We start from the raw sequence: 14,143 nt of genomic DNA, 5'->3' as shown, positions 1-14,143 counted from the left end.
GAATTCCTGTCTCTGTCCAGTGCAGCAAGCCTTATGTAGTGCACAATGTGTGGACTACATCTACTACAGTCAATTGAGAAATTCAATGACCATGAAAGTGACAGATCACTATGGATTGTGCTATTGCACTTATTGATGATGTGAACCCTCAACAATGTATTATATTGATTATAACACTACCGAACTCCATCTCAACTCCTCTATCTCTTGTTTTTCTTGGGATAGCCAAATGGCTTCTACTATATATTTGAAGGGCTACTGTAAGTGACTCCTGAGCCTCAGTCACCTGGCAACAACAATAAACGGAGGGCAAATTCACTGAAGGGAATGAGGCATGGACCCTCCCTTAGGTTTTTATATTCATCTATAAGTTTTAGTCATGTAACCCTTCATTACAAGTACAGACAGACAGAGAGCTCCTACTGATGCTAAATCCTTGAGTTGATCTCTTAAGACAATAAGACTGAATACCCCCAGGTGCACAAATGCATGTGAGCTGAAAAATGAACTACTACTCTGCTAAACCTACAGCCAAAGCATTGTACCTAGAACATAAGATACAGTTTGTATCTTAACTGATGTTGCACTTTAAGTAGTTCGTTCTTTACTTAAAAGAAAAAAAAAGAGAGAAGAAGAAAGAAAAGGGATGTTTAAAATAAAGCACAGGCCCACATTTTTATGTATGATACAAACTGTTAGTAAAAATATTTGCTATTGTTATTATTATTATTTCTAAGATACTTCATGGGCAGTGTGTGGCAGTTAAAGAGTTCATCAGCAGACATCTTTGCATCAGAACGTATATGTCATGTAGTTTCCATCAACACATGGATAACTGAATGGGTCCCTCAGAAGAGTGACATCGAGAATCACCACTGAACATTGCATATTCAAAAAGTAAAGATCAAATATCATAGCTGTAGCTGTTAGTATCTTTCAGTTCAATTCTGATGTCCATAATGATAACATATAGTATATGTTCACATAATAAATGTACATGGATCTACAGTCTAGGGGTATTTATTTATAAATTATAGAAGAATAAGTAATACCTCAAGAAGAAAACTGCATCAAGTTTATTTTTTTATAAATTTGCAATCCCAAAACCTTTGTAGTACCAAAAATGATCACTTATAAATGCTCTGTCCTCAAACAAGCTCACTCCAACCCTTCTCCCATTTACCCATCCACACAGACAAATATGACAATATGCAAAGAAAAAAATGAGGCTTGATCATAAATTTTGTACAGAAATTCTACATTTGCATCTTATACACCCATTCATCCAAAAAGTTGTGAGACAGATTTTATTCCTGGTGTTCAAGTGATATTAGTGCAGTAACTATGCAATAGCTACAGTGGTAGCTTGGATTAACAACTATAAACAACAGATGTGTATTCAAACAGTCAGTTGGTGGCAGGCAGTGTGAAGTAGTGGACATTTGGCTATGTGTGTCAATGCTGTTGTGTCATGAATCTCAAAGGAGCAACCTCTAAATCAGGTGTTGAAGATGTTCTCCGGAACATTCTGAAGAAGAGAAAACTGTTTGCAAAGTTTGCTCTGCACAACTTGACTCCTGAAGAAATACAACTACATGTCAATGCCTGTCATGACTTGATATAAATGCAAAACATGGACAATTCTTTTATTGAAAAAATCATCATGGATGACAAGACCTGGTGTTATCACTATGAACCTCCCACAAAATGAGAAAGTGCAGAAATTCACACAAAGGGTCAATGCTTCATAACTGACAATCAAGCCAATGTGATGTGCACGTTGAAAATTATCCCAAAGAATGACTGCCTGACACTTTCACAAGGTTATATGAAAGTTCTGTCTGCTGTAATCAAGTGGAAAAAGATTATGTATAACCACCAACTTAACTTTTTTCTATTAATCCAGTGTCAAAACTTTTTGAACTGACGGGATATATGCTCTGCAAGCTACTGTACAATGCTTGACAGAAGATACCTTGCAACAAAATTTGTGACGACCTATCTCGTTTCATTAAAATAATGAATGATAGAAGTATAATGTATGACCAACTGTACATTCTAATCTCTCTCATCTTATTATTGTGAACCCTAAATGAGACACACAAGAGGGGTTGTAGACTTTCTGTGCAGTGTACTTTGAATACCACTTCTCTACATTTACCCAACAGGATTTTGTGAAAATAACCACTTAAATTCTGCAAGCGCCTCTGTTACACTTTTTATACAAGCTATACAAATTGATTGCAATGCTATCAGTGAATCTCTAAATTCATTTGGCAGAATAAGGATAATATGTGGTGTTCACCTGAAAACAGGCCAATCATCTCCAATGAGCACTTCCCCTTCCAACTACTTGCACGGTGTCATCGTGGTCTCACCACAGCCTACAGTTGCTTGTTTATCAGCAATCGAGTGGGCCAGTGTCTCTTCAACTGTTTCCTCAACATGAAGACTCTTGCACTCTCACTCATTGAAGAGGCTTTGCTTCTTCATTAGTCCGCTTGCTGTCAGAGTTTTGTTCCAATTTATTCTCATTAATATTGCACTGTTGGTCAGGCCATCTTTTGGTTATTACTATGGCTGTTATTATGATTATTATGGGTATTTTTCTAATATAGTTCTTAAGAATGTCAGAAAGAAAGAACACTGAAAACCATATTTTTAATGAGGAGTGACAGATTAAGCACTTTTTTGTATGCAATTTTCATGAGAAATCATAATGTCTAATATGTAAAAAATCTTAAGCAATTTGTTCAATGAGGCAACACACAGGCATTACTTTCATGGTGAATGATGTGTTTTAGTGGATAAGATAAAAAGAGAGATACAAGACTTACCTCAACCTTCAAGTCTTACAATTAAACAAAAAACATGCATCATATGTGGTATGCTTAGAAACAGAAAAGGCTCAGAAATGTGTCAGTGACGATGTACTCATGAAAGAATGTACAACAGAAATGACAACCGCATTTGTTTACAATGATACTGCTGAACAATTTAAAACACCTGCTTTGTCACATAGAGAAAAAAGTCAAATTCTTGATATAGGACATAATATAAAAAAAGAAACTAAGCAATTTAATTTCAAAATTTGGGTATTATTCTCCGTACATGGACAAGAGTACTGATCGAACAGAACTCTGTTAACTACTAATTTTTATTTGCATAATATCAAATGACTTGTGTGTGCATGAGGAGTTACTTTATTTTGGTTTCTCAGAATAACAGGTTTGGATATTTTCAATTCAGATAAAGTGTGTCGATGAAGCTTTTCTTTTAAAAAAATGCCATTTGTACCAATGGTGCACCAGCTATGGTTGGTAGCAAGAATGGTTTAGTTGTTCAGTTAAGAAACAATAGAATGAAGTTTAGCTTTGCATTGCATTACTCACAGGAAGCACTACATGGGAAAAGTGTCAGGATGTTGCCCACAATGAAAGATGTAATGAAAATTACAAATTAATATGCAGAGGAAATCAATCATTATCTTAATGAAAATTTGAACAATTTTTTGGAGAAGCTGATGCGAAAAACAATGATGCACTACTTCATCCTGAAATTCATTGGCCAAGCTTTTTTTTTACTTAGAAAAGAATTTTGCAAGTTTTTGATGAGAGAGATAAAACACAGATACTACATAATTTGAATTTGCTTTTGCTGGCAAAGGAGCACGCTATTTCCAATACATTTACTGATATTAATGGATTCTGGCATAAACTTATTTTTTGTCATTTCCCAGCTGCTGTGAACTGAAACACAAATATAAGAAAGCAAAAGTTTCAAGATTAACTTCCATTATTGATGACGTTCCAATGAGATATTCGTAATTGTTTAAAAAATTTTAAATCTTTACAGCCAGATATCATTTTCTTTCATAATCCAATGAAAATTAGTCTTGGAAGTGTTAGAAGTGATATTCAAGCAGTAGTCTGCTGTTTACAAAATGATCCATTCATGGTTTCGAGAACAGAAAGAGGTGCTGCAATTTCTGAAGTCATGCCATGAGATCAACGTACATTTACGAAATTACATTTTCTTCAATGAAGTACATTAAATCTGTTCAGCATAATGCAAAGGCCAATGAGTAGTTGGTACATCAACTTCGTTTCGTACAACACTAAATGAAACTGATATTGCACAAGTAAGTGAAATAAATCTAACCAAAATATTTAAATATTATGAGAAGGATAGACACTGCTCACCATACAGCGGAGATACTGAGTTGCGAATAGGCACAGCAAAATGAGCTTGTTTGCCAAAAGCTCATTTTCTGACTGTCTTTTTGTTGTGCCTATCTGCGACTCAGCATCTAAGCTGTGTGGTAAGCAGTAACTATCCTTTCCATAATATTGTTACATTCTGTCCTGGATTTTCCATAGTCAAAATATTTAATGATCTAGTTAGTATAAGTACAGGAGTTTCACATAATAGCCAAAAAAAAAAAAATCAAAGTTTTAGTATTACTGTCTTAGGGCATTTATGTTTAGGGCATAATTACAGCTCACAGTCCATGATGACTGTCACCCTGCAGTTGACTGGCATGGCTATTATGGAGGGTGAAGCATTCATTGGAGGGGAATGGCTCATGAGCCATACTTTACCAGGCCTGCTCTAGAACTCTTGTGTACATCTCTTTCGACAGTTGGACATACTTACAACAGCCCCACAGTACATTTATTCTGTTATTAAATTTGCTGTCAATAATTAATTACAGTGCATAAACAACAGTAACATTCATACATATAATACTAGAAGGAGAAATGTGTCCCATCACTCAGTCTTAGTTTGGCACAGAAAGGAGATAGGGATTCAGCCATGAAAATCTTTGACAATTGCCCAGTAATGTAAAGAATTTGATGGATAGTAGACTTAACTTCTAAAATAAACTGAAATCATATCTGCGTTATTACTACTACTACTCCACAGAGACATGAAAGTAAAAGGGACACTAACTACCTCGCAGAACTAGTACTTCCTTTATCACAGAAGAGAGAAGGATGTTGTTGGGGGTGAGAGACCCAAATGTAGAGTGCAGTTTGAGTGATCCACCCATCCTCTTTAACCATTTCCCACATATCACTCTCTCCTCTTTAATGAAGGAACTATTAGTTCCGAAATCTAGTAGAGGTGCTCTTTTTCTTATATGCACTAAATAATTCATCTCCTGAAAGCAATTATTGGCCAATAGTTCTGCCTCAACCTATTGATATGAGTTTTTGTAAGATTAAGGGTTACAATGTTACACGTGAACTAGTTGTAAGCCTGTTCTATTATGCTCCTGGCTGTATCTGGTATGGATGTGATAGAGCACTTTTATCAGCTTAACAGTATCATCAGCAAACATCACAGATTTTTATTGTCCTCTAATATCCTAGGTAAATCACTTTTGTATGGTGGATTAAGAACACTAACAGGCCAAGCACTGAATCTTGTGGAGCACCATATTTCATGTTGCCCCACTCTGAATTCGTGTGATATCATTTGTTAGTGTGATTCCCTATTTTCTAATCTTAAAATAATACTCCATCCATGGAAGGGAAAACATTTTGATGCTGTATCACTTTAATTTACCTTGTAGAATTGCACATTCTAGATACTCAAGAGGCTGTGGCAAATTCACAGAAAATTGCAACAGTGTCAATTTTTATTTTTTAGTTATACTGTACTGAATTCATAAGATTATATAGGGCAGCTATAAATGATTGATTCATTTTCAAAGTTCTATATTTTCTGAAGTATTGCATGTACAATTATGATTGATGCTTGAATAGAACTTTAAACTCATGAAGTTTTCACTGTGCTCACTAGTTGGCACTCCAATGCAGTGCAGAAAAGGGTTTTTGTTGTTGGAATATGCAAGATACTTACCTGTTCAAAGGAATTGTGGAAAATAACCACCACGTAAACAGAGCTTTGCGCATTGGTATCGACAATCTAAGGGCACTGGTGGTGGTGGTGGTGGTGGGGCATGTGAGGATTTATCAAGGTCTGATTTTTGGTCCCGAGACAGACAGTTCACAGCCGATTTTCAGAAGGAAATAATTTACTGTTTCAACCAACAACAATGCATCAACTTAATAGTGGAATTAGTGCAACACAAATAGGACATGTGTTAAAACAATGACAGTGTATGTTCAATAGTGTCCCATGTACTGTATTATTCTGCAAAGAGCAGTGTGGTTAGGTTTTTACTGCTCATAGATGTTCAATGGTAAACTATTGTAGCAGTATGCTGACATTTGCCTGCAGACTATTAATGAGGCTTATCAAAAGTTAACCAATAGTGAAATGGACATCTATCTGTGTAATATTGTTGGTTTGTGAACAGTGAGAGTAAAGAACTGAGAAACGCAACTGTTCACCTGTTGGCTACATCATTTATAGTAGTCAGTATTGAACTTCCACCCCCCATTTTTCAGCCAGTATAAAAATACAGTACATTGACACTCAGCACTATCAACGAAGAACAATAAAGCAGGCAAACGTCACAGGTACTTAATCTCATTTGTTTTACTGAGTTTATTCATTTCACTGAAGAAGTTTGCAACTGAGCTTGTAGCAGGCAACACAGTTGACTTCTGTTAGAATTAGGTGTGTGACACTAACAGTAAGTCTAAGTGTGGTTGGAGTCCGAGCACTGAGGACACACAACACCACTAGAGGACCATGACTAAGTCAGAATTTCAAATACTTTGGATATAAATGGAATAATCAATTAGCTAAAACAACAAAAGCATATTGCCATTAATACAGCTGTGTTGTGAGATGGAGAGTAGAATAACTGATCTATTGCCTCAGTCTCTTTCTCTCCAGGATACTTTACTTACCTCTCAGACAGTACTGACTTGAGTTGCTGAAAGATGCTCCACCTCAACAGATCCATTTCCACTTACACTACCACTTCCTGCATCTGTAACCATACCATCACCTCCTGTAGTGCCCTCACTGCTGCCTGCACCAGAATCTGGGCTGTCTGAAGGAGGCTGCAGAGGACCGTTTGTCTCAGCAGTGACAGAGCGCTTTGGTTTCTTATCTGAAGCTGCAACACCATTGCTACGAGCTGTCTTCTTTAGCCCAGGAAAGCTGGGGAGTTTCTTGTCCCTTGTTCGCAGGGAACTGGCACGTGGAGTGAGTCGTTCTCCATCACCCTCTCCCTCCTCTGTTATTGCACTCAAGTTCTTCGACTCTGGAGTTCCACTCACACTGCCGTCCTCTTTTGAAGTTTGGATTGGAATGTCGTCTGTGCAAAAATCAATAATGTATCATTCTTTTGGAAATAGTTGTTTTGAAAAATATTGAAAAAGAAAGGAGGGAGGGAATGGAGAAAATACTACAGCTAGTCAATGAAGTTACATTAAAGGTTTATTAAATAATTCCAAACACAGTAACTTAATAACATCGGAGATGAAACACACATTCTGACTATCATCCAGTTGTGACATAAAACAGTTTGCTTGTTTAAATTTTCAAATGCTATCTGGGCCTTTGCAGCCTCTGATGATGTCTCCAGCATTAGAAGCTGAAACATTAGGCAGAGAAATACGCACTGGACCATGGACTAATGTCCATAAAACAACAACCTAGTTTTTTTGAACAGGATTCCATAAGTGTTAATATTTATTTATTATCAATTATATGGGTTTGGTTTATATAGGGAACTTTTGAGCGAATGCTAATTTGCTAATTTCAGCTTTTTCAGTGGAAGTTGGCATCATAAAATGTAAAAGTTATGGTATTTTAATTTAACGCTCTGAGAGTAAATTTCCAGGTGCCCTTGAGCCAGCCAATGTCAGGTTTGGACTGGTATTGCACTACTTCAGTTTCATCAAGAACCCACCATACACACACACACACACACACACACACACACACACACATATATATATATATATATATATATATATATATATATATATATATATATATATATATATATATATATATATATATAGGCTCTTATTGCACTGGGTAAACACTCCCCAAGGCATTTTAAAGCTACTGGCAGTTTTCCATGGAGGGGAATCTGTCTACCACTTCTGTCTGCCTCTAGTGAAGTCACGTGGTTAAATGTGACATTTTTCAGTGTTTGTGCAAGGCCATCTGACGAGGGATTCGCAGATGAGGAAAACTAAAAACCACATACAGGATTAGTCCACAAGGTAGATTCAATCTAGAGCCAAAGACTCTGTGTGCCATAGGCATGCACTTTAATGTGCTCAGCAATCTGGGCAGCTAAACAGTTTCCAGTATTACATTGTATTTATCACAAAACCTTTATGCAGTGCATTACAAGCAAAACAAAATAAATCATACAGAATGACAACATATTTGGACAGATTAGCATAGTTCCATGTGAATAAACCTCACTAATGGAGCATATGACACGCTTATGATCTTTCATTCACACCTAGGAACGCCGATCCTCCCTCTTTATCCCTTATTGTACTTTTGATTCATCTGACTCATTAGAAGTTGTGTTAGCGCTATAAATACTAATACACATTAGAGACCAGAGGCACCCTCTTTAGCACAGGGTCACTGCTACTCTACAAGGATGCTGGAACCGTCTCTGGGTGGAAATGAAATGTCAGTTTCATGATTCCACCTACAGTGTGCTCGACTTTCAGGAATGGTCAGTAATAAAGTAAATCACCAATGTATTATCACAAATGGCAACATGTCTTGCAGCAGCATGTATGTGAAGAAAGAGGAGATGAGAATAAGCACAACAAGTCCATGACAAAGTCATGTTTTCCAGTATGTCACATATGAAACTGAGTTCCTCATACAAATGCTACACTAATATATGAAGCAGAAGAAGGTGGTATTCACAAAATCTGTCATGACAACCTTTACAGAACCAAATGTGTTTACTATCAATTGCAATGGTTTTGTACCTATTGGAATGTTAGTTGTTACAAACACTTTTTTGTTTTATATGAAAATTGGAGCATTTAGAGACTGCGCTAAAAATGACATCTCTTTGAAGGAAAATGAAAGGTTCTCCGATAATAAATTGTCTGTGATATTTACAATCTTCTGCCTTTACACTGGACAAAACACTGCTCAGTTCTTAATTATACAATAGGCTTCTGTCTTAAAAAGCACTTCTCTCAGACATTCTGCTTTCACTTTCATGGAACTGGCAAAGATCAGTGAGCTGCATGCAAAATGGGGCAGATATTGTACCAGCTTTTACCAATGTCACAGTATAAGAAGAATAATCTGCTGTCCTTATTAGTGAACACATTATAAGGAATAATGAAGTTCTATTGGTTCATAAATTGTGTGTTAATTGTTCCTAATTTCACTTTTGAGGAATGGACAAATCCAGTGTTTCCCAGAGTCCAATGCTAAGACTTACAGTGCTCTTCTGTATCATTTTTTTAGTTTGTAGCTGTTGTACATTTTAACACTCAGTGTAACGCAAAAGGAACTGCAACTTCATTACAAGACTGACAATACAACTGACTATTACCACACTACAACCTGTAGAATTGGAGTGCTATAAATTACCCCACATTTTGCTCTCAACTAAAAATGTTACTTACAATATCAACATTAATTACGGAACAACTGGAAAGTAGAGCAAACTGAAACATATCTTCTATCTGTAAGTAAATAGATTTTACAGATACATACTACTAAAGGAACATTGCTGACACAAAAGACAATGATGAGTAAACAAAATCAAGAAACATTTCTCAGAGAAAAAAAGCAACTCATCCAACATAGTCAGGAAAAAAATACAACAAAAAGGATTCTACAAGAAATGAATGAAGAACATTATACCCCAACAGTCAGCTGAGTGGCACAAGAAAACAGTTAATGTGAAATAAAGAGAAACATTTTGATAAGAGAAGCCAAACTACAGTGATGTAAAGAACAAACTTGAACAGTATCTTTGCCTACTCTGCACAGAAAAATTTGCAAATATATACAGTATTGTGAAGACATGACACAACCAGCATTTTATATAAAAGGACTAGGAGTATGATTACATGTCTCCCTGACCCCTGAACTCTCCATATACTAAAATATTTTCATTGATTATTGTACAGCTTAACCAAACTTTAGAACTGATGTAAGATAACCATAATAAGTTGCTGTTTATGCTAACTTTTAATATGCAAATGGCTTCAGTCTAAGACCATCACCCAGCACCTATTGTACAAGCATCATCATGACTATAGAAAAATCTAGTATTTTTGTACAAACAATAGTTACAGTTTATATTAACAGCAAGAATTCGATATACATGTCAAAAAAGAACACAATGTCAAAAACTTTATCAATATGGAAGAGACAGATTGCTACTCACAACACAAGAGGAAGCGATGAGTCACAGGTAGATAAAATGGAAAAGAACACTAATAACATCTTCAGCTTTCAGACAAAATCCTTCTCCAGAAGCAGAACTGTAGGACGTGCACATATTCACAAAACACAGTTACTGTGGCTGGGTGCTAAAGCCCAACTGGGAATGCATCTTACATGAGCAGCAATCTAGCTATGGTAGGGATGAGCATAAGGAGGTGGCATGCTAGGGGGAGGGATATCCGGATAGGGGTGGCGAAAGATCAAAGTTTTGCCTGTGGGAGCAAGCAGGGACAGGATAGGGCTGCCAGGTGCTGCAGGGGTTTAGGGTAGGAAGGGGGGAGGGGGGGGAGGGAGAGGTTGTTTGCCACTCCCCCCCCCCCCCCCCCCCCCTTCGATGCAGTCCACCATCAATTTCTCCCCTGTACCAGCCTCTGTCTGCCTCTACAGCTCTCTCTAGTATCATGGTAGTTATTCCCTGACGTCTTAACACATACCCTATCATCCTGTCCCTTTTTTTTATTAGTGTTTTCCATACATTCCCTTCTTCGCCAATTCTGAGGAGAACCAACTCATTCCTTACCGTATCAGTCCACCTAATTTTTAACATTCTTATGCCGCATCACGTCTCAAATCGTTTGATTTTTTTCTGTTCCGATTTTCCCTAAGACCATGTTTCACTATCATAAAATGATATGCTCCAAAGACAAATTCTCAAAAATTTCTTCCTTAAATAAAGGCATACGTTTGATACTTGTGCATTTCTTTTCACCAGGAATACCTTGTTTGCCAGTGTGAGCCTCCTTTTTATGTTCTTGCTCTGTCCATCATGAGCTATTTTGCTTCCGTGGTAACAGAATTCCTTAACTTCATCTACTCAGTGATCACCAATTCTGGTGTTAAGTATCTTGCTGTTCTCACTGTTGTCACTTCTTATAACTTTCGTCTTCCTATGATTTACTGTCAACCCATAGTCTGTACTCATTAGGCTGTTCATTCCAGCCAACAGCTTCCGTAATTCTTTTTCAATTTCACTGAGGATAGCAATGCCATGAGTGAATCTGAACACTGATATCTTTTCATCTTCAATTTTAATCCCACTCTTGAACCTTTCTTTTAATTCCATCATTGCTTCTTCGATGTGAAACACTACCCCTGTCTTACATATTTTTTAATGCAAACATTTTGTTCTTGGTCTTCCAAGTCTTATTATTCCCTTTTGGTTCTTGTACATACTGTATATTACCCCAATTTTTCTCAAAATTTCAAACATCTTGCATCATTTTACATCATTGAATGTTTTTCCCACAACAACAAATCCTATGAATGTGTCTCGATTGCCCTTCAGTCTTGCTTCCATTATAAACTGTAACATCAGAACTGCCAGGTGAATTTATCTTTCCTAAACTCAAACTGATCATCATCTAACTTATCTTTAATTTTTTTTTCATTCTGTTGTGTATTATTATTGTCAGCAACTTTGATGTATGAGATATCATGCTTATTGTGCAACAATTCTCTCACTTGTCGGCTCTTGCTATCTTCTGAAAGCCTGATGGTATATCGTCAGTCTCATACATTCTAAACACAACATGAACAGTCATTTTGTTGCCACTTCACCCAATGATTCTAGACACACTGATGGAATATTATCCATCCCTTCTGCCTTCTTTGATCTTAAGTCTTCCAAAGCTCTTTTAAATTCTGATTCTAATACTGGATTCCCTATCTCTTCTAAAGTGACTCCTGTTTCTTCTTCTATCATGTCATCAGACAAGTCCTCCCCCTCACAAAAACCCTCAATATACTTTCTCCACCTACGTGCTCTCTCGTCAGCATTTAACAGTGGAATTCCCAACGCATTCTTAATGTTACTGCCCTTGCTCTTAATTTCACCACAGGCTTCTTTGACTTTCCTATATGCTGAAGCAGTCTTTCCACCAGTTATTTCTTTTTCAATTACTTCACATTTTTCATGCAGTCATTTCTCCTTAGCTTCCTTGCACTTTTTATTTCATTCCAAAGTAACTTGTATTTCTGTATTCCTGAATTCCTTTGAACACTTTTGTACTTCCTTTTTTCATCGATCAACTTAAGTATATTTCTTGTTACCCAGGTTTTCTTTGCAATTACCTTCTTTGTACCCAAGTTTATCTTTCCAACTCTGTGATTATCCATTTTAGAGATGTCCAGTCTTCTGGAACTGAACTGTGTACTAAGCTACCCATTACCATAGTATCTATAGCCTCAGAGAACTTCAAGTATATCTCTTCATTCCTCAGTATTTCCATATCCAATTTCTTTGCACACTGGTTCTTCTTGACTCGTCCTCAAACTTCAGCCAATTCTTCACAGTTACTAAACTACGGACCGAGTCAATACCTGCTTCTGGGCATGCCTTATGATCCAATAGCTGATTTTGGAACTTCTGCCTGACCATGATGTAAATCTAACAAGAATCTTCCTGTATCACCTGGCCTTTTCCAAGTATAACTACCCCTCTTGGAATTCTTGAACAAAGTACTCATTATTACAAGCTGAAATTTATTACAGAACTCAAATAGTCTTTCTCCTCTCTCATCCTAGTACCAAGCTCTTATTCTCCTGTAACCTTTCTTCTACTCCTTCCTCTACAACGGCATTCCACTCCCCCATGACTATTAGATTTTCATCTCCCTTTACATATTGTATTACCCTATTGATTTCCTTATATACTTTATCACCTCATCTTCAGCTTCAGCTTGCGACATTGGCATGTATACCTGAATTATCATTGTTGGTGATGGTTTGCTGTCAATTCTGATAAGAACAACCCTATCAGTCCAGAATCTTTTGCCAATGTACAGATCACTGTGACACTTTTTCATTTACAGGCTACATGTCCTGTGGATACACACCATGTGCCTTAATGCAGTGGTTTCCATTACCTTTTGCATCACCATACTCTTGATCATTGCTGATTCTTCTGCCTTTAGGCCGCAAAAGGCAAGGCCTTTGGAAAGGTCTATACTTCTGTCCGACTGAGGCTTTTGGAGGACAGGCTCATGACTGTGTTATGGGTCTGTTTAGGCTCTGGGTTCTGTACGGGGATGGGAGGGAGTTTCTGAGGGTGTGGTAAATTTGGTAGGTCTGCAAGGTGGGTTTTGTGGCTACGAGAGAAGTTTGATGGATGCTCTTGTAGTGGTGGTGGTGAATAGTGGTAGTCCAAGGTGTGAATATGAGAACAGATTGGACAAGTGTTTTGAGTTGGTGGTGTACATGCTGTTCTGATTTGTAATGGTTTCAATCTGGGAGATAGGATGCAGGAATTTTGGATTGTGGAGCAGGAGAACTTAATGAATGGAGAGGAGGTTGTGCAGGGAGGCTTAGGACTGACTGATATGGTTTTGAAGGACTAGATTATTGAGCGCTATGGACTACCTGAATTTGAACAGACCGAGGTCATTGTGAAACCAGGGATTGCAGATGGAGATGGTTAATTTGATGGTCAGGCTTTTTGGGGGAATTCCACAAATTAGGCTACAACATAGAAAGTGTGTGTGTGTGTGTGTGTGTGTGTGTGTGTGTGTGTGTGTGTGTGTGTGACTGGGTTCTGGCTAGTGATAGGAGACACTTTCCTGTGTTGGCAGATGGAAGGACAAAGGAGGATGAAAACGCAAAAAAAATGTAAAATTATGTAAAAATATTTGGGAAAAATCTAAAAAATAAGAAATAGATGAGGTATATTGAAAAAAGACGAAACCTGCCTATAGAGAAAAATGAAAACAAAATAAATTCAATGTGAAAATAAGATAAAAGAAAAGGAAAAAATGAATAAAAAGATGAC

The 14,143-nt window shown here is 37.1% G+C and overlaps 1 protein-coding gene across 4 annotated transcripts in view; it reads right to left on the bottom strand.

The window, feature by feature from the left end:
- The window catches only part of LOC126469450 (hyccin), a 168,348-nt gene that overhangs the window by 35,632 nt on the left and 118,573 nt on the right, over window positions 1-14,143 (bottom strand). For all 4 annotated transcript variants that reach the window (XM_050096636.1, XM_050096634.1, XM_050096635.1 and 1 more), the window contains one exon: window positions 6,828-7,240. In XM_050096636.1, the coding sequence (XP_049952593.1) occupies window positions 6,831-7,240 (410 nt within the window). In that variant the 3' untranslated portion in view covers window positions 6,828-6,830. The remainder of the gene's footprint in view (window positions 1-6,827; window positions 7,241-14,143) is intronic.

Source organism: Schistocerca serialis, chromosome 1 (genome assembly GCF_023864345.2).
Source record: "Schistocerca serialis cubense isolate TAMUIC-IGC-003099 chromosome 1, iqSchSeri2.2, whole genome shotgun sequence".
Taxonomy (NCBI): domain Eukaryota; kingdom Metazoa; phylum Arthropoda; class Insecta; order Orthoptera; family Acrididae; genus Schistocerca; species Schistocerca serialis.
The sequence above is the reverse complement of the archived record's forward strand: the minus strand, read 5'-3'. Positions and strand labels throughout refer to the sequence as shown.